The 26,372-nt window shown below is 47.0% G+C and overlaps 1 protein-coding gene across 1 annotated transcript; it reads right to left on the minus strand.

Annotated features, from left to right (window-relative positions):
• Positions 1 to 25,773, minus strand: LOC120050923 (methionine synthase reductase-like). Its single transcript, XM_038997453.1, has 14 exons — positions 25,768 to 25,773; positions 25,428 to 25,529; positions 25,190 to 25,307; positions 24,300 to 24,819; positions 24,112 to 24,225; positions 23,850 to 24,003; positions 23,606 to 23,694; positions 22,817 to 22,997; positions 20,214 to 20,256; positions 19,083 to 19,263; positions 17,786 to 17,904; positions 4,697 to 4,789; positions 445 to 636; positions 1 to 319 (listed from the first exon to the last, which is right to left on the minus strand). Exons 4-14 carry the CDS (start codon positions 24,750 to 24,752, stop codon positions 175 to 177), a joined length of 1,764 nt encoding a protein of 587 aa, XP_038853381.1. The 5' UTR covers positions 24,753 to 24,819; positions 25,190 to 25,307; positions 25,428 to 25,529; positions 25,768 to 25,773; the 3' UTR covers positions 1 to 174.
• Between the last annotated feature and the right edge of the window lie 599 nt (positions 25,774 to 26,372).

Genomic DNA, 26,372 nt, shown 5'->3' on the forward strand with positions numbered 1-26,372 from the left:
ACAGATGCCTCACAAGTCCTCAACTGGCAGCTTCATTAAATAGTACCTTCAAAACACCAGTCTCAACGTCAAAAGTGAAGAGGCGACTCCGGGATGCTGGCCTGACAATTACATACATTTGAATCCCAACTTGTAACAACAAAATGTAGAAAAAGTCAAGGGGTGTGAATACTTTCAGCTCCATATGTCCTGTAGATAGCGTTTCTCCTCCCTGAGTCCGGCCAGTCTTTTCATGGCGTCCAGTTTATCCAGCTGAAGCTCTGCTGATACCATCTCTATCAGGGTGTCGTTCACGTCTTTAGACATGTTCTTAGCATCACTGTGGGAGCAAAAGGTAGTCAGTAAAACCAGTGATCCACATCTACTAAGATAATGAACTCTATCAACCATATTGTTCCATTGTTTCCCTACTGACATCACCACCATCATCAAAGCTGAGCTCACCCGCAGACATAGAGGTATCCATTCTCCTTGAGGAGGAGGTTGATGATGTCTTTGGCATGGCTGAGCAGGTTGTGTTGGACGTATCTGGGTCCCGTCTCGGCCTGTGTTCCTGTTCCCTCCTGAGTGTCCCGTGAGAAAGACACTTTCAGATGGGTGAGGGTTCCATTGGCCACAAACCCCTGCAGCTCCTCTCTGAGAGAAAGAGAGAGCGAGAGAGAGAGAGCGAGAGACGATGAGTTGTTTTACACACTGTAGCTTTAATGAGTTATTTTACACATATTTCAATGAGTTATTTTACACATATATTTCACCATCTCACAGTTTTTAATTTCCCCCAAAATAATAATATCCATCCAAGCGGTGTGGAAGCCTATGCATAAACACACAGGCTAGCCGATGCACCTTATTCAGCGCAAGAGAAATGGAAAAATATAGACTTCATAAGGTTGAGTCCCTCCTATAACCATATATATATATTTTTTTTTACAATCAATCCACCTAGCCTTGCTGCAACCTTGTCTGTGTGTTTGTGTGTCTGTGTCCATTACTTGCTTGTTTGTGTATTCCGCCTCAATGTTTAACAGGGCCTTGTGTATATAGCAACAGCACGATAAAGTTGACTGTTTTCTGGGCCAGTGAAGAACCTTACCAAAGGTTGACAGGATGGACCGGCGGACAGACCGAGACCAGAGACTAGACATATGGGATGTTGTCTGGAAACAGAGGGAACTTGGGTGAAGTTATTCATATAATGTTTTGCAGTAGCAGGGAGACTTTTAAAAACTAGTTTTAATAAAATATGAAGGCCATGACAGGAATGAGAAGAAATGCAGTAAATACTGCAAGGGAGGTGGGCGAAGGAGACATTGTTTTTATTGTACATTTCTCTCTCCCTTTTTGTCCTTCATTGGGTTGAATGTCACACATTGATGCAACAACATCACCATGTTTATCTTATGACATTTATTCATTTGGATGACTCAGTACGAACAATTCTCTTTTACCTCCGACAGCCGAAAAACAAATCCCTAGTTTACCAAGCATGTTAGACACCAGAAAAACAAGAGAGAAAACAGGAAGAGGGGAGGAAAAGAGGTCACAGACAGAATCAACAAGAGCAGTGATGAGGGTTCACTTCCTGGTGATCAAAGAACAACATGAATAACACACCCCCTTAAAAGGTGTCGCGTCTAACAGAAACGTCCAGGGGGAAAGGTGTCGCGCCTAACAGAAACGTCCAGGGGGAAAGGTGTTGCGTCTAACAGAAACGTCCAGGGGGAAAGTTGTCGCGTCTAACAGAAACGTCCAGGGGGAAAGGTGTTGCGTCTAACAGAAACGTCCAGGGGGAAAGGTGTTGCGTCTAACAGAAACGTCCAGGGGGAAAGGTGTCGCGTCTAACAGAAACGTCCAGGGGGAAAGGTGTTGCGTCTAACAGAAACGTCCAGGGGGAAAGTTGTCACGTCTAACAGAAACGTCCAGGGAGAAAGGTGTCGCGTCTAACAGAAACGTCCAGGGGGAAAGGTGTCGCGCCTAACAGAAACGTCCAGGGGGAAAGGTGTCGCGTCTAACAGAAACGTCCAGGGGGAAAGGTGTCGCGTCTAACAGAAACGTCCAGGGGGAAAGGTGTCGCGTCTAACAGAAACGTCCAGGGGGAAAGGTGTCGCGTCTAACAGAAACGTCCAGGGGGAAAGGTGTCGCGTCTAACAGAAACGTCCAGGGGGAAAGGTGTCGCGTCTAACAGAAACGTCCAGGGGGAAAGGTGTCGCGTCTAACAGAAACGTCCAGGGGGAAAGGTGTCGCGTCTAACAGAAACGTCCAGGGGGAAAGGTGTCGCGTCTAACAGAAACGTCCAGGGGGAAAGGTGTCGTGTCTAACAGAAACGTCCAGGGGGAAAGGTGTCGCGTCTAACAGAAACGTCCAGGGGGAAAGTTTTCACCTAACAGAAACATCTAGGGGAAAGGTGTTAACTAACAAAAAAAAAATATTCTCTCTAGATATGAGACTTTCATATTGCCAATTCCCATTTCTCCTCCTTTCTCTCTTTTCTGTCCTTCCCTCCCTTCTCTGTTGAATGTCAGCCAATACAATGAGACTTTGATTTCTGTTTGAAAGGTTAACATCCTGGTACCAGGGGTCCAGCCAGACCCCACTGAGTTGAGCTCTTCTGTCTGGCCTCAGCTCTCAGTCAAACCCTGGTGTGTATTGACAGAGAAAACACCCCTGGTCTGGTGGTGCCACTCTGGTCCTTAATAACAAGAGCTGAGCAAACCCCCTTTCCCTCTGCACTGAAATCACAATCCATGAAAAGAGGGGAATAAGAGAGAGAAAAAAAGGGAGGGAACTATAAGGAGGGTAAGGGAGAAAACGGGTGCAAAGAGCAAACATTAGAGGGTCTGAGTATCTGACTGTAGGTCAGATTGGTGTCACCCTCTAACACATATGTTAAGTTTTGGGGTTGATTAGGGCTTTTTTAGGAGAACATTGTGTAGCAATGTTAATGTGACACCCAGGATATCAGGGTTTATCCTAGGACCACAGGATATATTTAGCATCAAAGGGAATGCATTATTTTTCTATTAGTTCACGTTTCAGACCCCCACTGACCGGCCAAAGTCGGATTAGGTTGAATTCCCGCAGATAGAGAGATCTACACTGTGAACAAACAACCATCAGGCCAGGATACCTGGCTGTGAGGATGTATTTAACAAAGAGATGGAAGGAAATAAACAAATACAGGCAGATATTTATATGATCTGTTCTTTCATGATTTCCGGGACAAATTCATCTACTAAGCATGCACTGTTTTGATTGGTGCACTGGCCTTGTAGTGCACAAAGTAATTTAAGGAGATAGTTTGGGACGTCCTGCATTCTCTCACTTAAGTAAGTTAAGTTTGATTTGAAATACAAATGTTTTCAAGTCTTCTGAACTGGAATTGCTGTTTGGCATATCTACACTGAGCGGACAAAACATTAAGAACACCTGCTCTTTCCATGACAGACTGACCAGGTGAACTTGGGCTACAGAGTGGTGCAGCGGTTTAAGGCACTGCATCTCAGTGCTAGAGGCGTCACTACAGAACCTGGTTCGATTCCACGATTCCAACCGGCCGGTGATTTGGAGTCCCATATGGCGGCGCACAATTCGCCCAGCGTCATCCAGTTTTGGCCGGGGCAGGCCATCATTGTAAATAAGAATTTGTTCTTAACGGACTTGCCTAGTTAAATAAAGGTGAAATCAATTCAATTTAAAAAAGTAATCCAGGTGAAAGCTATGACCCCTTATTGATGTCACCTGTTAAAATCACTTCAATCAGTGTAGATGACGGGGAAGAGACAAGTTAAAGAAGGATTTTTAAGCCTTGAGACATGGATTGTGTGTGTGTGCTCCATTCCGAGGGTGAATGGGCAAGACAAAGGGTTTAAGTGCCTTTGAACCGGGTAGAGTAATATGTGCCAGGTGCACTGGTCTGTGTCAAGAACTGCAACACTGTTTTCACACTCAACAGGTTCTCGTGTGTATCAAGAACGGTCCACCACCCAAAGAACATCCAGACAACTTGACACAACTGTGGGAAGCATTGGAGTCAACATGAGCCAGCATCCCTGTGGACCGCCTTCGACACCTGGTAGAGTCCATGCCCCGACTAATTGATGCTGTTCTGAGGGGAAAAGGGGAAGGTGCAACTCAATAATAGGAAGGTGTTCTTAATGTTTTGTACACTCAGTGTATATCTCTATCTATGAGTCTGTGAGCTTTGTAACACTATAGTGTAGAATATACTCTCCATCCGAACGATATACCCTTACCCAGCTAGAAGCTCCCCATTGCTGTGTGCCAGTGTTTCTCAGCACAGTATGGCAGCCAGACTATCATCCTGTCATATAAAGTCTGGTCCTACGAGGACCACTTCAAATCTCACCACCTTCTCGATCACACCACGGCTGTCAAGGACACGGAGGAAAGTGACACATTCCAGGAAACCATGACGTCATAGAACATAACAGCCTGGCCCAGGCGGTTTGTTTGTTAACATGACGATCTGTACTCTGATTGGAGGAAAAGTCAGAGGTCACCCATTTGGGTGCTACACTTTGGGAATACATGGGTGCTTCGGAAATGGCATCATACTCCCTATACAGTGGACTACGAGCAGAAACCCTATGCAGGCCCAGGTCACGAGTAGGGTACAACATAGGGAATGGGGTGCCATTTTGGAAAGACCCAACGTTTTGGTCAAAATGACACTCACCTAAAAAGGAAGTCTCGGTCTCTATGGCGACAACCGAAGAACAGCCAGGTCTCACTGAACTCCGCCTCTGGGTTTTCCTCCCTCTCCTTCTCCCTGAAAGAGAAAAACAAAGAAGAAAAAAAAAAATATATATATATACACTGCTCAAAAAAATAAAGGGAACACTTAAACAACACAATGTAACTCCAAGTCAATCACACTTCTGTGAAATCAAACTGTCCACTTAGGAAGCAACACTGATTGACAATACATTTCACATGCTGTTGTGCAAATGGAATAGACAAAAGGTGGAAATTATAGGCAATTAGCAAGACACCCCCAAAAAAGGAGTGATTCTGCAGGTGGTGACCACAGACCACTTCTCAGTTCCTATGCTTCCTGGCTGATGTTTTGGTCACTTTTGAATGCTGGCGGTGCTCTCACTCTAGTGGTAGCATGAGACGGAGTCTACAACCCACACAAGTGGCTCAGGTAGTGCAGTTCATCCAGGATGGCACATCAATGCGAGCTGTGGCAAGAAGGTTTGCTGTGTCTGTCAGCGTAGTGTCCAGAGCATGGAGGCGCTACCAGGAGACAGGCCAGTACATCAGGAGACGTGGAGGAGGCCGTAGGAGGGCAACAACCCAGCAGCAGGACCGCTACCTCCGCCTTTGTGCAAGGAGGTGCACTGCTAGAGCCCTGCAAAATGACCTCCAGCAGGCCACAAATGTGCATGTGTCAGCATATGGTCTCACAAGGGGTCTGAGGATCTCATCTCGGTACCTATTGGCAGTCAGGCTACCTCTGGCGAGCACATGGAGGGCTGTGCGGCCCCACAAAGAAATGCCACCCCACACCATGACTGACCCATCGCCAAACCGGTCATGCTGGAGGATATTGCAGGCAGCAGAACGTTCTCCACGGCGTCTCCAGACTCTGTCACGTCTGTCACATGTGCTCATGTGCTCAGTGTGAACCTGCTTTCATCTGTGAAGAGCACAGGGCGCCAGTGGCGAATTTGCCAATCTTGGTGTTCTCTGGCAAATGCCAAACGTCCTGCACGGTGTTGGGCTGTAAGCACAACCCCCACCTGTGGACGTCGGGCCCTCATACCACCCTCATGGAGTCTGTTTCTGACCGTTTGAGCAGACACATGCACATTTGTGGCCTGCTTGAGGTCATTTTGCAGGGCTCTGGCAGTGCACCTCCTTGCACAAAGGCGGAGGTAGCGGTCCTGCTGCTGGGTTGTTGCCCTCCTACGGCCTCCTCCACGTCTCCTGATGTACTGGCCTGTCTCCTGGTAGCGCCTCCATGCTCTGGACACTACGCTGACAGACACAGCAAACCTTTTTGCCACAGCTCGCATTGATGTGCCATCCTGGATGAACTGCACTACCTGAGCCACTTGTGTGGGTTGTAGACTCCGTCTCATGCTACCACTAGAGTGAGAGCACCGCCAGCATTCAAAAGTGACCAAAACATCAGCCAGGAAGCATAGGAACTGAGAAGTGGTCTGTGGTCACCACCTGCAGAATCACTCCTTTTTTGGGGGTGTCTTGCTAATTGCCTATAATTTCCACCTTTTGTCTATTCCATTTGCACAACAGCATGTGGAATTTATTGTCAATCAGTGTTGCTTCCTAAGTGGACAGTTTGATTTCACAGAAGTGTGATTGACTTGGAGTTACATTGTGTTGTTTAAGTGTTCCCTTTATTTTTTTGAGCAGTGTATATATATATATATATATATATATACACACACACACACACACACACACACACACTGGAGGAGACCTCAAAGCCCAATCAATAAAAACACAGAACAATGGACAGAGTCCTTGTCACAACAGACATTAAAAGGGAGCAGTGACACTGCTGTATCTCCCTACAACATCTATACAGTACAGAGCCACAATTATGATGGGAATGATGCAGTACAGAGGGGACAGGAAGTTAACATGCTACTAAAGAGATGGATCACACTACACCGTAGACTACAATTAAAACAAGGACTTAAGCTCATCGCCGTGTGCGAGCGAGCGTGCGTCCGCACGTCAGCGCCACTTATAAAAGTGATTCCTCCTGTGGCCAACGAGTCTGTCAGGGCTCCCAGAATCCTTTGCACAGAGGTGGCACAAAGACACAAAACGATGAGCCAGTGCGCTGCCATCTACACCCCCGCCATCTACACACCTCGCCATCTACACCCCCGCCACCTACACACTCCCCATCTACACCCCCGCCATCTACGCCGCCGGCATCTAGAGCCACGCCATCGACATCCCCACTAGCTACGCCGCCGCCATCTATAGCCCCGCCGCCATCTACAGCCCCGCCGCCATCTACAGCCCCGCCATCTACACCCCCACCGCCGCCGTCATCTAGACCCCAACCGCCGCCATCTACAGCCCCGTCAGCTACGTCGCCACCATCTACAGCCCCGTCGCCACCATCTACACAGCTGTAAACAAGACCAGAGGATGATGTAGGCCTTTCCTATGTTATAGCATTCTGACTCCGGAGTCTTGATCAACGGGGGGGGGGGGGGGGGGGGGGGGGGGGGTAGAGATGTGGAGAACCTTGACTGGATAAGGTTTCTGAATACCCTGCACATTCCAGTCTCATTGATGAATACCCTGCACATTCCAGTCTCATTGATGAATACCCTGCACATTCCAGTCTCATTGATGAATACCCTGCACATTCCAGTCTCATTGATGAATACCTTGAACATTCCAGTCTCATTGATGAATACCTTGAACATTCCAGTCTCATTGATGAATACCTTGAACATCCCAGTCTCATTGATGAATACATTAGGTAAGCAGAGAGCAGACCAAACAAGTGACATCATCCACCATTTACATTTTCTGATGAAAAAAACTGGGCTCCTCTTTCCCCAACCCAACCCTCCCCTCCTCAACCCTCCCCAACCCACAAGGATCAATATCAATAGCTTCTATTTCTACTGCGCCACACAGACCACACTACCATCCCTCTGAATACAAATCATATCTCTCCCCAGACCACACTACCACCCCTCTGAATACAAATCATATCTCTGCCCAGACCACACTACCACCCCTCTGAATACAAATCATATCTCTGCCCAGACCACACGGTCCATCCCTCTGAATACAAATCATATCTCTGCCCAGACCACACTACCATCCCTCTGAATACAAATCATATCTCTGTCCAGACCACACTACCATCCCTCTGAATACAAACCATATCTCTGCCCAGACCACACTACCATCCCTCTGAATACAAATCATATCTCTGCCCAGACCACACTACCATCCCTCTGAATACAAACCATATCTCTGCCCAGACCACACTACCATCCCTCTGAATACAAATCATATCTCTGCCCAGACCACACTACCATCCCTCTGAATACAAACCATATCTCTGCCCAGACCACACTACCATCCCTCTGAATACAAATCATATCTCTGCCCAGACCACACTACCATCCCTCTGAATACAAACCATATCTCTGCCCAGACCACACTACCATCCCTCTGAATACAAATCATATCTCTGCCCAGACCACACTACCATCCCTCTGAATACAAATCATATCTCTGCCCAGACCACACTACCATCCCTCTGAATACAAATCATATCTCTGTCCAGACCACACTACCATCCCTCTGAATACAAACCATATCTCTGCCCAGACCACACTACCATCCCTCTGAATACAAATCATATCTCTGCCCAGACCACACTACCATCCCTCTGAATACAAACCATATCTCTGCCCAGACCACACTACCATCCCTCTGAATACAAATCATATCTCTGCCCAGACCACACTACCATCCCTCTGAATACAAATCATATCTCTGCCCAGACCACACTACCATCCCTCTGAATACAAATCATATCTCTGTCCAGACCACACTACCATCCCTCTGAATACAAACCATATCTCTGCCCAGACCACACGGTCCATCCCTCTGAATACAAATCATATCTCTGCCCAGACCACACTACCATCCCTCTGAATACAAATCATATCCCTGCCCAGACCACACTACCATCCCTCTGAATACAAACCATATCTCTCCCCAGACCACACTACCACCCCTCTGAATACAAATCATATCTCTGCCCAGACCACACTACCATCCCTCTGAATACAAATCATATCTCTGCCCAGACCACACTACCATCCCTCTGAATACAAACCATATCTCTGCCCAGACCACACTACCATCCCTCTGAATACAAATCATATCTCTGCCCAGACCACACTACCATCCCTCTGAATACAAATCATATCTCTGCCCAGACCACACTACCATCCCTCTGAATACAAATCATATCTCTGTCCAGACCACACTACCATCCCTCTGAATACAAATCATATCTCTGCCCAGACCACACTACCATCCCTCTGAATACAAATCATATCTCTGCCCAGACGACAGGACCTGAGGGAAACAGTGCCACAGCATCAGAACCTGACAATCCATTCTGGGTCCAAAGGAGGCGGTTGCTTCTCAATGCTTCTCTGATGAACAAGGAGCAGAAGAAACTGTGATTCAGCAGGAATAAGGTCTTGGTAAACGCAGCAATTATTTTATTTCCTCTGACATTGTTCATGCTGAATGGGTTTTGATGCTCTGTGTGAGCGGTGTTATGAGAGTTTTAGGGGACTGTGATAATATGTGCCTGTATGTGATGATTCCAGGAAGTGCCACTGAGCTATGATCACTGTACCTGGATGCCGAATTACAATGACATTAGCATGCCCGATTTTGAATGCATTCAGCTGAATGTGGAGAAACTACAGAGAGTCGTTTTACAATAACCAAATACAACTACCCTTCATCCAGTGAACAACCTCAATTAATTACTCCAGAGGTCGCCAGATCCCACCGAGTTATGATATTTCAACCGCTCCCTCTCATTCCCTCTCTCCTTTGTTCCCTCTCTCCATAGCTCCCTCGCTCCCTCTCTTCTGCAGTTACAAAGTGGAACAAAGTCATTTTCAAAACATCCATCGATTGACAAAGGAAGACAGGATGCCAGAAGGGTAAGGGGGGGAGGAGCGACGGAGGAAAGCGTGAGGGGAGGAGGAGCGACGGAGGAAAGCGTGAGGGGAGGAGGAGCGACGGAGGAAAGCGTGAGGGGAGGAGGAGCGACGGAGGAAAGCGTGAGGGGAGGAGGAGCGACGGAGGAAAGCGTGAGGGGAGGAGGAGCGACGGAGGAAAGCGTGAGGGGAGGAGGAGCGACGGAGGAAAGCGTGAGGGGAGGAGGAGCGACGGAGGAAAGCGTGAGGGGAGGAGGAGCGACGGAGGAAAGCGTGAGGGGAGGAGGAGCGACGGAGGAAAGCGTGAGGGGAGGAGGAGCGACGGAGGAAAGCGTGAGGGGAGGAGGAGCGACGGAGGAAAGCGTGAGGGGAGGAGGAGCGACGGAGGAAAGCGTGAGGGGAGGAGGAGCGACGGAGGAAAGCGTGAGGGGAGGAGGAGCGACGGAGGAAAGCGTGAGGGGAGGAGGAGCGACGGAGGAAAGCGTGAGGGGAGGAGGAGCGACGGAGGAAAGCGTGAGGGGAGGGGGAGCGACGGAGGAAAGCGCGAGGGGAGGGGGAGCGACGGAGGAAAGCGCGAGGGGAGGGGGAGCGACGGAGGAAAGCGCGAGGGGAGGGGGAGCGACGGAGGAAAGCGCGAGGGGAGGGGGAGCGACGGAGGAAAGCGCGAGGGGAGGGGGAGCGACGGAGGAAAGCGCGAGGGGAGGGGGAGCGACGGAGGAAAGCGCGAGGGGAGGGGGAGCGACGGAGGAAAGCGCGAGGGGAGGGGGAGCGACGGAGGAAAGCGCGAGGGGAGGGGGAGCGACGGAGGAAAGCGCGAGGGGAGGGGGAGCGACGGAGGAAAGCGCGAGGGGAGGGGGAGCGACGGAGGAAAGCGCGAGGGGAGGGGAGCGACGGAGGAAAGCGCGAGGGGAGGGGGAGCGACGGAGGAAAGCGCGAGGGGAGGGGGAGCGACGGAGGAAAGCGCGAGGGGAGGGGGAGCGACGGAGGAAAGCGCGAGGGGAGGGGGCGCGACGGAGGAAAGCGCGAGGGGAGGGGGAGCGACGGAGGAAAGCGCGAGGGGAGGGGGAGCGACGGAGGAAAGCGCGAGGGGAGGGGGAGCGACGGAGGAAAGCGCGAGGGGAGGGGGAGCGACGGAGGAAAGCGCGAGGGGAGGGGGAGCGACGGAGGAAAGCGCGAGGGGAGGGGGAGCGACGGAGGAAAGCGCGAGGGGAGGGGGAGCGACGGAGGAAAGCGCGAGGGGAGGGGGAGCGACGGAGGAAAGCGCGAGGGGAGGGGAGCGACGGAGGAAAGCGCGAGGGGAGGAGGAGCGACGGAGGAAAGCGCGAGGGGAGGAGGAGCGACGGAGGAAAGCGCGAGGGGAGGAGGAGCGACGGAGGAAAGCGCGAGGGGAGGAGGAGCGACGGAGGAAAGCGCGAGGGGAGGAGGAGCGACGGAGGAAAGCGCGAGGGGAGGAGGAGCGACGGAGGAAAGCGCGAGGGGAGGAGGAGCGACGGAGGAAAGCGCGAGGGGAGGAGGAGCGACGGAGGAAAGCGCGAGGGGAGGAGGAGCGACGGAGGAAAGCGCGAGGGGAGGAGGAGCGACGGAGGAAAGCGCGAGGGGAGGAGGAGCGACGGAGGAAAGCGCGAGGGGAGGAGGAGCGACGGAGGAAAGCGCGAGGGGAGGAGGAGCGACGGAGGAAAGCGCGAGGGGAGGAGGAGCGACGGAGGAAAGCGCGAGGGGAGGAGGAGCGACGGAGGAAAGCGCGAGGGGAGGAGGAGCGACGGAGGAAAGCGCGAGGGGAGGAGGAGCGACGGAGGAAAGCGCGAGGGGAGGAGGAGCGACGGAGGAAAGCGCGAGGGGAGGAGGAGCCGAGGGAGGAGGAGCGACGGAGGAAAGCGCGAGGGGAGGAGGAGCGACGGAGGAAAGCGCGAGGGGAGGAGGAGCGACGGAGGAAAGCGCGAGGGGAGGAGGAGCGACGGAGGAAAGCGCGAGGGGAGGAGGAGCGACGGAGGAAAGCGCGAGGGGAGGAGGAGCGACGGAGGAAAGCGCGAGGGGAGGAGGAGCGACGGAGGAAAGCGCGAGGGGAGGAGGAGCGACGGAGGAAAGCGCGAGGGGAGGAGGAGCGACGGAGGAAAGCGCGAGGGGAGGAGGAGCGACGGAGGAAAGCGCGAGGGGAGGAGGAGCGACGGAGGAAAGCGCGAGGGGAGGAGGAGCGACGGAGGAAAGCGTGAGGGGAGGAGGAGCAACGGAGGAAAGCGTGAGGGGAGAGGGAGCAACGGAGGAAAGCGTGAGGGGAGAGGGAGCAACGGAGGAAAGCGTGAGGGGAGAGGGAGCAACGGAGGAAAGCGTGAGGGGAGGAGGAGCGACGGAGGAAAGCGTGAGGGGAGGAGGAGCAACGGAGGAAAGCGTGAGGGGAGAGGGAGCGACGGAGGAAAGCGTGAGGGGAGGAGGAGCGACGGAGGAAAGCGTGAGGGGAGGAGGAGCAACGGAGGAAAGCGTGAGGGGAGGAGGAGCAACGGAGGAAAGCGTGAGGGGAGAGGGAGCAACGGAGGAAAGCGTGAGGGGAGAGGGAGCAACGGAGGAAAGCGTGAGGGGAGGAGGAGCGACGGAGGAAAGCGTGAGGGGAGGAGGAGCAACGGAGGAAAGCGTGAGGGGAGAGGGAGCGACGGAGGAAAGCGTGAGGGGAGGAGGAGCAACGGAGGAAAGCGTGAGGGGAGAGGGAGCGACGGAGGAAAGCGTGAGGGGAGGAGGAGCGACGGAGGAAAGCGTGAGGGGAGGAGGAGCAACGGAGGAAAGCGTGAGGGGAGGAGGAGCGACGGAGGAAAGCGTGAGGGGAGAGGGAGAAGAAGTTAAATGTCCCCATGCTGCTTTGTTGCTAAAAAGGAGGCCATTCAGGCTTTGTTGGCGACCTGCTTTCAAAATGGCTGTTGGTGATACAGCTTCCTGTTGTCAAATTGGACGTTGTTATCTCTTATCAAAGCACGACATCAGGGGTAGATGCCTTGTTTGGAATCTTAAATCAGGTACTGTACAAAGCTTTCCTCGTGACAGGTTTTACAATCTGACAGAGAGACCGAGAGCGAGAGACAAGGGTACACTAAAAGATCGTTTCACCCAACTTCTTCCTACGGCAAAAAGCTTTATGCAGAGAAAATGACTGTTTATGTTGAAAAGCACTTAGAAAACGAGAAGCTGCATTTCTACAGCCAATCACCAGGGCTTACTGAAGGCTGCTATATAAATACATGTTACTGATTGCTGTTATTGTAGACATGAAAACATTTCTGAACGCTATAAAGTGGAATGTCCCAGTTATATCAAATCAGGTTTGAAAGGAACTTGACAGATATGTCATCGCTAATCTGATTAACTTTTCACATGTAAGAGTACACCTCAAATAAATTGTGATGGATACATGTGATTCCATACAAGAACTGGCAACCCTGACTGCACTTACTCAACTAAAAGAGAATACACTAGAGAACCACCACTAGTTTATTTTGGTTCTAGGCTAAAGCTTGAGTTGTGCCAAGAAGTAGAGTTGAGTAGCTTGGATGAATAAGGTGCCCAGAGTAAACTGCCTGCTACTCAGTCCCAGAAGCTAAGATATGCATATTATTAGTATATTTGGATAGAAAACACTCTGAAGTTTCTAAAACTGTTTGAATGATGTCTGTGAGTATAACAGAACTCATATGGCAGGCAAAAACCTGAGAAAAAAAGGAATTCTCCGGTTGGAACATTATTGAAGATTTATGATAAAAACATCCTAAAGATTGATTCTATACATCGTTTGACATGTTTCTACGGACTGTAACGGAACTTTTGGACTTTGAATTACTGGGCTAAACGAGTGAACAAAAAGGAGGTATTTGGACATAAATTATGTACTTTATCGAACAAATCAAACATTTATTGTGGAACTGGGATTCCTGAGAGTGCATTCTGATGAAGATCATCAAAGGTAAGTGAATATTTATGAAGCTATTTCTGACTTCTGTTGACTCCAACATGGTTTTGTTGTCTGAGCGCTGTACTCAGATTATTGCATGGTGTGCTTTTTCCGTAAAGCTTTTTTGAAATCTGACACAGCGGTTGCATTAAGGACGAGTATATCTCTAATTCTGTGCATAACACTTGTATCTTATATTGAAGTTTATGATGACTATTTCTGTAAATTGATGTGGCTCTCTGCAAAATCACCGGATGTTTTGGAAGCAAAACATTACTGAACATAACGCGCCAATGTAAACTCTGATTTTTTTTATATAAATATGCACTTTATCGAACAAAACATACATGTATTGTGTAACATGAAGTCCTATGAGTGTCATCTGATGAAGATCAAAGGTTAGTGATTAATTTTCTCTATTTCTGCTTTTTGTGACTCCTCTCTTTGGCTGGAAAAATGTCTGTGTTCTTCTGTGACTAGGTACTGACCTAACATAATCGTTTGGTGTGCTTTCGTCGTAAAGCATTTTTTGAAATAGGACACTGTGGTGGGATTAACAATAAGTGTATCTTTAAAATGGTGTGAAATACTTGTATGTTTGAGGAATTTTAATTATGAGATTTCTGTTGTTTGAATTTGGCGCCCTGCACTTTCACTGGCTGTTGTCAAATCGATCCCGTTAACGGGATCTTAGCCGATCTCAGCCATAAGAGGTTATGTAACAAGAAAATGTAAAAGCTTGAAAACTAAGTCAACTAATGCCCTGAAAAGGAGGGCACAACTGTGTAGTGATGTCAGACTGCGCAGGGGAGAACACGCACCATGGCGACACTGACAGGTCGGTGTAGCTGAACTAGCAACGTGAGCCATTCATCAACCACGCACACTCATAGTTGGCGGGTGGTGTGACCGTGTCTGAGCAGCGGCGCACCTCCCAGTAATGACCAGCTATGATTTACATTGACACAGACGGTCTACAGACCTCTTCACATTCAAATCAATACATCTCCGTCTTCCCTAAGTCATAAACACCAGACAGCCAGCCAACATCTCTGGAATCGCTTGACTTATTACCTCAGGTGGGAAGATGCCCTTAGGCTCAGATCTAGGATCAGTTTACTCTCTTCAAATACTAACATTAAAAAGGGGCAATCAGCAGTTGAAACAATAAATAGTTTCTGTAAAAAGCTGAGGGATGGGGCTAGAGAAAGGTAACCACTCTCAAACTCATAGACAGAGCTATGGATGCAAGGACTGACCATCCACGACATCAACATTATAGTTTTAACCGTGTGATGAGGCTATTAAGTATTTGTTTATATTTCCATCGTTTACAAACATTGGAGTAAACCAAGCTTATATTTTGGGTTCTGATGGGGTACGACAGTTGAACTAAGCCATTTATAAAACTTAAAACAATTTAGGAATGAAATGGGTACATATCATCAATTTATATGCAAAAACATGGATGTAGTAACTGCAGATTACACCTTTAACCATTAGAGGTAGAACACACAATGGACCTTCGATTGGCGTTTAGAGAGAAGTTCCTCTTACACGTAGTTTCACTGAAGAACTAGTGTTAATCCCAGACGTGATCACAGCTCTGTTTGTCACATTACCACTAGAGGTCGACCGATTAATCGGCATGGCCGATTTCAAGTTTTCAGAAGAATCTGTAATAGGCCTTTTTGGACGCTGATTATGGCCGATTATATTGCAATCCACGAGGAGACTGCGAGACAGGCTGAACACCTGTTACAGCGTCAAAAGGACCTTGTGGCTGCAAGGAGCCAAGGTAAGTTACTAGCTAGCATTAAACCTTTCTTATAAAAAACAATCAATCCTCACATAATCACTAGTTAACGACACATGGTTGATGATATTACTAGGTTAACTAGCTTGTCCTGCGTTGCATATAATCAATGTGGTGCCTGTTAATATATCATCGAATCACAGCCTACTTCAACTTCGCCAAACGGCTGATGATTTAACAAAAGCGCATTGGCAAAAAAAAGCACATTCATTGCACAAATGTACCTAACCATAAACATCAACACTTGTCTTAAAATCAATACGCAGAAGTATATATTTTTTAAACCTGCATATTTTGTTAAAATAAATGCATGTTAGCAGGCAACATTAACTAGGGAAATTGTGTCACATCTCTTGCGTTCACTGCAAGCAGAGTCAGGGTATATGCAGCAGTGTGGGCTGCCTGGCTCGTTGCGAACTGTGTTTCTTCCTAACAAAGACCGTAATTAATTTGCCAGAATTTGACATAATTATGACATAACATTGAAGGTTGTGCAATGTTACAGCAATATTTAGACTTAGGGTTGCCACCTGTTCGACAAAATACAGAATGGTTCCGTATTTCACTGAAAGAATAAATGTTTTGTTTTCGAAATTATAGTTTCCGGATTTGACCATATTAAATTACCAAAGGCTGGCATTTCTGTGTGTTTATTATAATTAAGTCTATGATTTGATATTTGATAGAGCAGTCTGACTGAGCAGTGGTAGGCAGCAGCAGGCCTGTAAGCATTCATTCAAACAGCACTTTATGGCGTTTGCGAGAAGCTCTTAGCAATGCTTTAGGCACAGCGCTGTTTATGACTTAAAGCCTATCAACTCCCGAGATTAGGCTGGCAATACTAAAGTGCCTATAAGAACATCCAGTAGTCAAAGGTATACAGTTGAAGTCGGAAGTTTACATACACCTTAGCCAAATACATTTAAACTCAGTTTTTCACAATTCCTGACATGTAATCCTAGTAAAAATTCCCTGTCTTAGGTCAGTTAGGATCACCACTTAATTTTAAGAATGTGAAATGTCAGAATAATAGTAGAGACAATGATTTATTTCAGCTTTTAATTCTTTCATCACATTCCCAGTGGGTCAGAAGTTTACATACACTCAATTAGTATTTGGTAGCATTGCCTTTAAATTGTTTAACTTGGGTCAAACGTTTCAAGTAGCCTTCCACAAGCTTCCCACAATAAGTTGGGTGAATTTTGGCCCATTTCTCCTGACAGCGCAGGTGTAACTGAGTCAGGTTTGTAGGTCTCCTTGCTCGCACACGCTTTTTCAGATCTGCCCACAAGTTTCTATAGGAATGAGGTCAGGGCTTTGTGATGGCCACTCCAATACCTTGACTTTGTTGTCCTTAAGCCATTTTGCCACAACTTTGGAAGTATGCTTGGGGTCATTGTCCATTTGGAAGACCCATTTGCGACCAAGATTTAACTTCCTGACTGATGTCTTGAGATGTTGCTTCAATATATCCAAATTATTTTCCATCTTCATGATGCCATCTATTTTGTGAAGTGCACCAGTCCCTCCTGCAGTAAAGCACCCCAACAACATGATGCTGCCACCCCCGTGCTTCACGGTTGGGATGGTGTTCTTCGGCTTGCAAGCCTCCCCCGTTTTCCTCCAAACATAACGATGGTCATTATGGCCAAACAGTTCTATTTTGTTTCATCAGACCAGAGGACATTTCTCCCAAGGATGAACCAGACTCGTGGAGGACTACATTTTTTTTCCTGAGGTCTTGGCTGATTTCTTTTGATTTTCCCATGATGTCAAGCAAAGAGGGACTGAGTTTGAAGGTAGGCCTTGAAATACATCCACAGGTACACCTCCAATTGACTCAAATGATGTCAATTAGCCTATCAGAAGCTTCTAAAGCCATGACATTTTCTGGAATGTTCCAAGCTGTTTAAAGGCACAGTCAACTTAGTGTATGTAAACTTCTGACCCACTGGAATTGAGATACAGTCGATTATAAGTGAAATAATCTGTCTGTAAACAATTGTTGGAAAAATTACTTGTGTCACGCACAAAGTAGATGTCCTAACCGACTTGCCAAAACTATAGTTTGTTAACAAGAAATGTGTGGAGTGCTTGAAAAACTAGTTTGAATGACTCCAACCTGAGTGTATGTAAAATTCCCGACTTCAAATGTATGAAATACAAAATGGTATAGAGGGAAATAGTCAACGCGTCATAATTCCTATAATAACTACAACCTAAAACTTCTTAACTGGGAATATTGAACCACCAAGCATCACTTAAAACACAACAGTAGTCTGCTTAGTATGAATCCTCAATATTTGTGGTCTGTACCTTTGTTGAAGGAATCCAATGAAGGGCGCAACCCCGGTGCCTGGTCCAATCATGATGAAGGGTTTGGAGAGGTCAGAGGGCAGGCGGAAGGAGAAGTTCTGACGCACACACACATGGACCTGAGGTCAAAGGTTAAAAAGTGTTTATGGGTGTGTCACACCTATACACTCGTATAATTGCAAAGATTTTACTGAGCTACAGTTCATATGGAAATCAGTCAATTGAAATAAATTCATGGGGTGAAATGTCTGGTGAGTATGCAGGCCATGGAAGAACTGGGACATTTTCAGCTTCCAGGATCCTTACGACATGGGGCCAAGCATTATCATGCTGAAACATGAGGTGATGGCGGTGAATTAATGGCACGACAATGGGCCTCAGGATCTCATCACGGTACCTCTGTGCATTCAAATTACCATCGATAAAATTAAATTGTGTTCGTTGTCAATAGCTTATGCCTGCCCATACCATAACCCCACCACCACCATGTGGTACTCGGTTCACAACACTGACATCAGCAAACCGCTCGCCCACACAACGCCATACATGCTGTCTGCCATCTGCCCGGTAAAGTTGAAACCGGAATTCATCCATAAAGAGCAGTGGTATTGAAGGTGAGCATTTTCCCGCTGAAGTCGATTACGACGATGAACTGCAGTCAGGTCCAGACCCTTGTGAGGACGACGAGCATGCAGATGAGCTTCCCTGAGACGGTTTCTGACAATTTGTGCAGAAATCTTTCGGTTGTGCAGACCCACAGTTTCATCAGCTGTCTGGTCTCAGACGATCCCTCAGGTGAAGAAGCCAGATGTGGAGGTCCTGGGCTGGCATGGTTACACATAGTCTGCGGTTGTGAGGCTGGTTGGACGTACTGCCAAATTCTCTAAAACGATGTTGGAGGCAGTTTATGGTAGAGAAATTAACATTAAATTATCTGGCAACAGCTCTGGTGGACATTCCTGCAGTCAGCATGCCAATTGCACACTCCTTCAAAACTTGAGACACTTGTGGCATTGTGTTGTGTGACAAAAATGCACATTTTAGAGGGGCCTTTTAATGTCCCCAGCACCTGTGTAATAATCATGCTGTTTAATCAGCTTCTTGATATGCCACACCTGTCAGGTGGATGCATTATCTTGTCAAAGGAGAAATACTCACTAATAGGGATGTAAACTAATTGGTGCACAAAATGAGAGAAATAACATTTATTTTGGTTCTTGAAACATGGGACCAACACATGTTAAGTTTGTATACACACACACACACACGCATAGACACAGGTGACTCCTCTACTCACCTTAGGGAGGGCTGGGGTGCTGGAGGACTGAGCCTTCCCAGGGTGCACCAGGATGGGATCAACTAGGTCAGAAAGCCAACCAGTACACAGGCCACGCCTCCCCACGGGTCTCCCAGTGCATGCTGGGAACTCTATGACGTTGAAAACAAAGTGCAGCCGACCTGGATGTCTTAAACTGGAGCTGGAGAGGGGGAGAGAGAGAGAGAAGAAGAAGTGACAGGGGAAGTGATAGAGGAACAGATTAGGAGAAATAGTGGAGAAAATATATGAAGGTACTATCTTGTTCCAGTACGTAGAGGGTAAATAAGTGACTGTATACCATCAGTGATGTAAAGTACTTAAGTAAAAATACTTTTAAGAACCGCTTAAGTTGTTTTTGTGTATCTGTACTTTACCATTTATATATTTGACTACTTTTACTTTACTACATTCCTTGAGAAAATATTGTACTTTTTACTCCATACATTTTCCTTGACACCCAACAGTACTAGTTACATTTTGAATGCTTAGCGGGACAGGAAAATAGTCCAATTGACACACTTATCAACCAAACATCCCTGGTCATCCCTACTGCCTCTGATCTGGAGGACTCACCAAACAGAGAACATCCCTGGTCATCCCTACTGCCTCTGATCTGGAGGACTCACCAAACAGAGAACATCCCTGGTCAACCCTACTGCCTCTGATCTGAAAATGGTGCCATCTGGTTTACTTAAAATAAGGAATTTGAAATTATTTATACTTTTAATACTTAAGTATATTTTAGCAATGACATTTACTTTTGATACTTAACTATATTTTAGACCAAATACTTTTACACTTTTACTCAAGTAGAATTTTACTTGAGTCATTTTCTATTAAGGTATCTTTACTTTTACTCAAGTATGACAGCTGGGTACTTTTCCCACCACTGTATACCATAGCCTACTCTTGTTCCAGTACGTAGAGGATAAATAAGTGACTGTATACCATAATCTTGTTCCAGTACAAATTAGGGTTAAGTGCCTTGCTCAAGGGCACATTGACAGATTTTTCAACTAGCAGGCTCGGGTAGTGTAACCAGCAACCTTTCACTTACTAGCCCAACGTTCTAACCACTAGTCTACCTGCCGCCCTAGTACAACATCTTACCTTGCCGCGGAGTACGGTCTTGGTTGCAGTTTGGGCAAATGTTCTGAAATAAAAAGGAAAATGTAACAGGTGAGAGGATATTACCGTAAGAAGGCATCCATCCATCGTATCACCTTTCTATGTAGATCACTGACAATGGCGTAAAGGAGCTGAGGGGGCGCCCTACTTCCCAACCTCCAGGTCCTATTTCCTTGTTACACACACACACATTTATTTTAGGGCATACTTCTGTATTCATAAAATCATGTCATTTTCATATCCCCAGAGTGTAGATGTGGTGCATGTAGGATGAAGATAGTTCATGTCCACAATATTTCAATGTCAGCTTTGAAGGTGCCCTCTTTTGGGGTAATTTGGAGTCTGGGAATGAGACCTCTGAGGAATATGGTACAGGAAGAGTTATAGTAGTTGTGTACGGTGTGGCTCAGTTGGTAGAGCACGGTGCTTGAAATACCAGGGTTGTGGTTACACCCCCCCCCATGGAGACCAGTATGAAAAAGTAAGTCGCTCTGGATAAGAGTCTACTAAATATGTCAAATGTAATGGTTAGGGCGGGTGAAGAAGATCTACTACAATCTCAGTTTTTATGTGATAAAATACCCATTATTCACTTCAACCCTAAAGGTAACCAATACAGCTAGAGAGGAAAGAGAACCAGAACATCTGGACTAACTCAGCTCTTCTACAGTAAACAGGTCAGGATGGATCACTGACACATGGTGTACCCAGCAGCACCACCAGGCACTGCTGTAATTCCATCTCCCCCTGCCATTGTCATCTACAGGTTTAACATGGCCATTAACCATCTCATTCCCTCCCTGATGGTCTACAGGCCGGCCAGGCCTCTGAGTTCTGACAGTAAACGTTCTATCACAGACAACGACCACACAACTGGGGGGGGGGGGGGCAGCAATCACTTGACATCACTGGAAGCAGGAATCTGATGCATATCACAAGATATTCCCTTAATGTTTAATAGTAGTGTTGGAGATATTTCACGCTATGAGTGACATCTCATTTCTGTCCATTACACAAAGATGAAAAATAATAACCCCAAAGTGGATTACAATTACAAATCACCTCTTTACCCAACCTTTATATACCACAGCATCTGTAGCTGGGAGAGTCAATGCCACAGTAAAGATAATAATTAAGCACAAAGCGTTACTCCACCTTAAACTCACTCAGTCAAACCTAATGGGGCACCGCGAGGCCAGTACATGTGTTTTAACACAGACACAGTCAGAGCAGTAGCGATCGTTAACCTGTGGCCTGCCCTGCCCTCCACAGCTCTGTAGCTATGCCCCTGTTAAATATAGTAGGATAGTCAATGACAGGACCTCAGCAACAGCTAGTGGACCCATAACGCTTCCACCAGCACATTCTTCACCTGGGTACTTATGTCCCCAATTACATATGGCCACATTTCTTCATCGTCGGGTCTAGTACTGAAAAGGTGTTGCTGTTTTTTATTTTCCCAGGTAGGCCAGTTGAGAACAAGTTCTCATTTACAACTGCGACCTGGCCAAGATAAAGCAAAGCAGTGCGACAAAAACAACAGTTACACATGGAATAAACAAACGTAGTCAATAACACAATAGAAAAAGTCTATATACAGTGTGTACAAATGTTGTAAGATTAGGGAGGGAAGGCAATAAATAAGCCATAGTGGCGAAAATAATTACAATTTAGCATTAACACTGGAGTGATAGATGTGCAGATGATGATGTGCAAATAGAGCTACTGGGGTGCAAAAGAGCAAAAATAAATAACAATATGGGGATGAGGTAGTTGGGTGGGCTATTTACAGATGGGCTATGTACAGGTGCAATGATCGGTAAGCTGCTCTGACATCTGATGCTTAAAGTTAGTGAGGGAGATAAGTCTTTAGCTTATATGTTATCAAAAGGGCTGTGTCACAACACTGAATATTAAGTCGTGACACAGCCTCTTTGTAAGAGGACATTACAACTTACAAGCGCAAATGGGACACATAACACAGTTCTAGTCTAAGTATTTGTTATGAGTTTTAGATTACTTTTATGTACAATATGTATTGATGTGAAAAATGCCCTTTCCAACTGGCTTCAAACAAATCTACATAAGTCATCCTCAGCGCAAGTCTAGGCATTATGCCATGAGAGACTATAACGCCTAACTGTCTGCAGCCAATAGTTCTCTGTGTCAGGGGTGAACAAATGGTGAGACAGGATGGAACCACTGATGGGTCGAAAAATTTGCAATTTAACAATTTCCTTTTTGCGGTCCTAGATCAAGACTTGATTGAAGCCATGCAGGAACATGGGTTTGGTAATTTAGGATTCAGTAAAATGTTTGTAAAAATCCAAGTTGGGTCAAAAAAAAAGGGGGAAAAAATAAGTAAGTCGGGGAAAACACTATGTAAAATGATATTGAACCTGTATTCACTGAGGCTATACTGCCCTCTGCTGGTTAGATGAGGAATACCAGTACATCACTTAGATACGCTCACTGTATTGTGACCATTAGAAACTAGAGACATGTTTTGTAACGTGTAAAAGCTAAACAATGCCCTCTGATTAGCTCAGACATTATGACTGACAGGAGAGGGAGTGTGCTCTGACCTATGAGGAGGCTGAGAGGGGGCTGGCAGGCGGGGAAAGCCGTGAGCAGGTCCAATAGGCCGAGGTTGGGATCTCTGACATAGAGGTTGTAGTCGGCTGATCCCTGTTTACTGCACAGCTCCTGTAGTCTCCTCTTCTCACCACTGTCTCCTGTACACTCCACCAGGGAACGGAGGAACGCCTGAGAAAATACTAAGTAGCATTACACACCACATAGCACAAAACCTATTATTCCAGATAGTATAGTTTGGGCTGCCGAGGGGCGCAGCGGTCAAAGGCACTGCGTCTCAGTGCTAGAGGCATCACTACAGACACCCTGGTTCGAATCCAGGCTGTATCACAACCGGCCGTGATTGGGAGTCCCATAGGGCAGCGCACAATTTGTCCAGCGTCGTCTGGTTTTGGGCCGGGGTAGGCCGTCATTGCAAATAAGAATTTGTTCTTAACTGACTTGCCTAGTTAAATAATTTTTTTAAAATGTAACTTAATTTTTTTCTTCATATTTGTAGTTCCTTCTGGACTGCTGGGACTTTTTCTGAGCTCAACAATGTTACATTGACGCCTTGACAAACAAGACAATGGCAAGTTGGCTGAGGCAGAGACAGACTTGGCACCCAGGCAACATTCATGCACCATACTGTACCTGCCAACACTGCAACCTTAGCTGTCTGCCACACACGCTCAGAAGGACCTAGAGTGTCTATCTTACTGCAGTGCAGTAAACTTTTACAGGCAGGTTCTGGTTCTGGACTGGGTTGTTCAGGTATAGGAAGTGAAAGGAGAAGGGACCTTCTTAGGGACAGTCCTGAGCTCCAGACACCAGGTGAGCAGGTAGTGCAGAGTGCTGTTCTCTGGGATGTAGGAGGGGATCTGAGCAGCTGGAGGGAAACAACACTGGGTCACATTTTACATCGATTACATATACTGTGTGTAGTTACATAGAGTTCTAATAAATGTGTTTAATGTCATCACTAGACCTATATAGTATATAGAGACTATTAAAAAAAACACTGCTGCTGAGAAAACGGCATACTTTTCTTCTTGGTTTCTTTTCGCAGTGAGAGCTGGAGGCGGTTGCTCTTCTGATCCTCTAGGCCCAGTCTATGGAGCAGCTCCCCCACCTCGGAGGCTCTGTTAGGGCAGAGCACATCAAGCGAGTCCCCAGGCTGGTAGGCCATAGGGTGGGACTGGGTACACAAAGGAGAGGATGGAGTAAAGAAACTACTTTAACCACCATTTCCATCTATTGGTCTCTGTATGAAAAACCATGTTGTAAGAGTGGGACGGCCACTCACTGAGATGTCCATCTCGATCAGTAGGGCTGTTTTAACTGAGTCGTCTCTGGTCAGCTGGACTGCCCTGGAGATGGGAACCTCGTGAAGAGTCTCCTTACTTACCGGAGCATTGGTCTGGGAAGGGACAGGATATGAGGGGCTAGTGATGTTAGAATTCAAACAAATATATGAGTTGAGAGACAACCCACCTCTTCTTCTATGGTGGCTTCCTGAAGCGTGACATCCAGGTAGGGTGGAGGCAGAGCTGGAACGTTGAGGGCCAACTCAGACAGCGGGGGCAAGGAGCGTGTCAGAGAGGCCTCTACAGCAGCAGGGGGAGCCCCAGACTGTCCACTCTGTGTCGTCAACACTGACTTGCATTCAGAGACAACACTATCAAGTTTAAGAGCAGTCCCAGTGTTGTCGGTCACTGACACCGGTATGAGATCAGTAACTGAGCTTCCAGTCTCTGATGCTGAAACAGACAAAGAATCAGTCTTAGCAATCGCTGCTGTTTTGAGGGATTTGGTGCTCTGGGATTCTGATTCGTTGAGACTCAGGAGGTGGAGTTTGATGTCTGTTGCTGACGATTCAGGTGTTTCGTTCCACGATACTCTCTGGTCCCTAACATGGCCATCTCTCTCAGGCTGAGGGGCGGCCATCTTGGATAACGCTCCTCTGATCGCCTCCCACAGTCCTTCAAGCCAGGGGTCCAACACCAACTCAAGCCTGGACACACACACAAACACACACAGACGGTTTGGATTAAGAGCTAAACTATTAACATGAGACAGCCCCTAAAAGGCCACTACCAACTGAAGCCTGGACAGAAAGCAAAGACTATTCAGACTCAGAGATAAGCAGTGTGATGGAACAGAAAGATAATGTGCCACACAACACAAACGAGGTGACAGGAGGTAAGTGGGGAAAGTACATTACAATTGTGTCTCTATTGATGCCACTTTTATTTCTACCGATTCATGAAGACATTGTACCCCTACTTTAAAGCTTCTATGGTGAGTGGCAAGATTTAAAGTGTTTCTCATACATCATGTAATAATATTTATTATTTTCCCAATTCAAAAACCTTGGGCCTTACCCTACACCGTCGTCTGCATGTCCTGTTGCATAGAAATGTTTAGCACCAAGATCCAGGAGACGGCTGTCAATAGTCTTCCCGCAGTTGCAGAAATCTGCATAGTTTGTATCACCCAGAGCTGGAGCAGAGAAAAAAAACAAGATATTGACCATCAACACAATAAATCTTATTTTAAAGCCATAGTGACAACTTATCTCAGCACTAGGCATTTCGTCTGAGACACACAATTCTTCTTTACCTAAAAAAGCATAGCAGAGGTGTGCATAGAGGTCGCTGGGCAGGGTCTTTTTCTTGATTCTCTTGACAAACTTCTGGGCCGTGTCTGGTGGGTCCCCGTCCCCTGTGGTAGACACAACGAACACCACAGGAGAACTCTCCTTCTCAGGATCAGTATACATATGAGAATAGAAGAGGCCAGTAACAACATCTACCACAAATACACTCATACATAGGCCTAGTTATGTTTCCTTAGCAGATTGATTGTTGGCGATGTTTCCCATTGTAGGTGTCGTGCCCACATTGGAATGCATACCACCATGGAGGGCAGGTTGACACTATTTTGTGATTGATAACTTCACCTTGTCTCCTTCACTCAAGCAGCAGATATCAGCGAACAGTCCCCTCTCCTCGGCCTCGTCAGCTATCCCCTCGGCTATGGACTGGGCCTGGCCTTTCTGAGACCCGTACAGAACCAGGAACCGAGGCTTTAACTCACAAGGCATTCTGCTGGACAAGTGGAAACAACAGTAGTCAGTGACACTTTACGTTATTGCAAGCAAATCTATAAATTGTTGTGGCAACATTGTTCCTCTTGTCATCAACAAAACATTGTGCAGAAACTGAGAACCATCATCCATACTGACACCGATCCTTCCATTTCACCTCGACAACAGATTAAAAACAGAGCCAAGTAAAACTGAATTCAGACTAGATCATCGACTGAGTACATTTCATGCATTTTACCTGCACAATCGGAAAGTTGAAGAGCTAGTAGCAGATCCCAGTGGAATTCCTTTCGTAACATTGTATAATAAACCTTTGAACACGTTCAGCACTGTACAAATCCTACCCAGAAGTTACGTCACTTGTGACGCACGACATACACCAGGAAGGAACAGGCTGTCCTAATGCACGTGGATTTGTGTCCATTTATTTATCTAACGGGTAACATATCACCAACTGC

The sequence above is a fragment of the Salvelinus namaycush genome, chromosome 7 (genome assembly GCF_016432855.1).
Source record: "Salvelinus namaycush isolate Seneca chromosome 7, SaNama_1.0, whole genome shotgun sequence".
NCBI classification, from domain to species: Eukaryota; Metazoa; Chordata; class Actinopteri; order Salmoniformes; family Salmonidae; genus Salvelinus; species Salvelinus namaycush.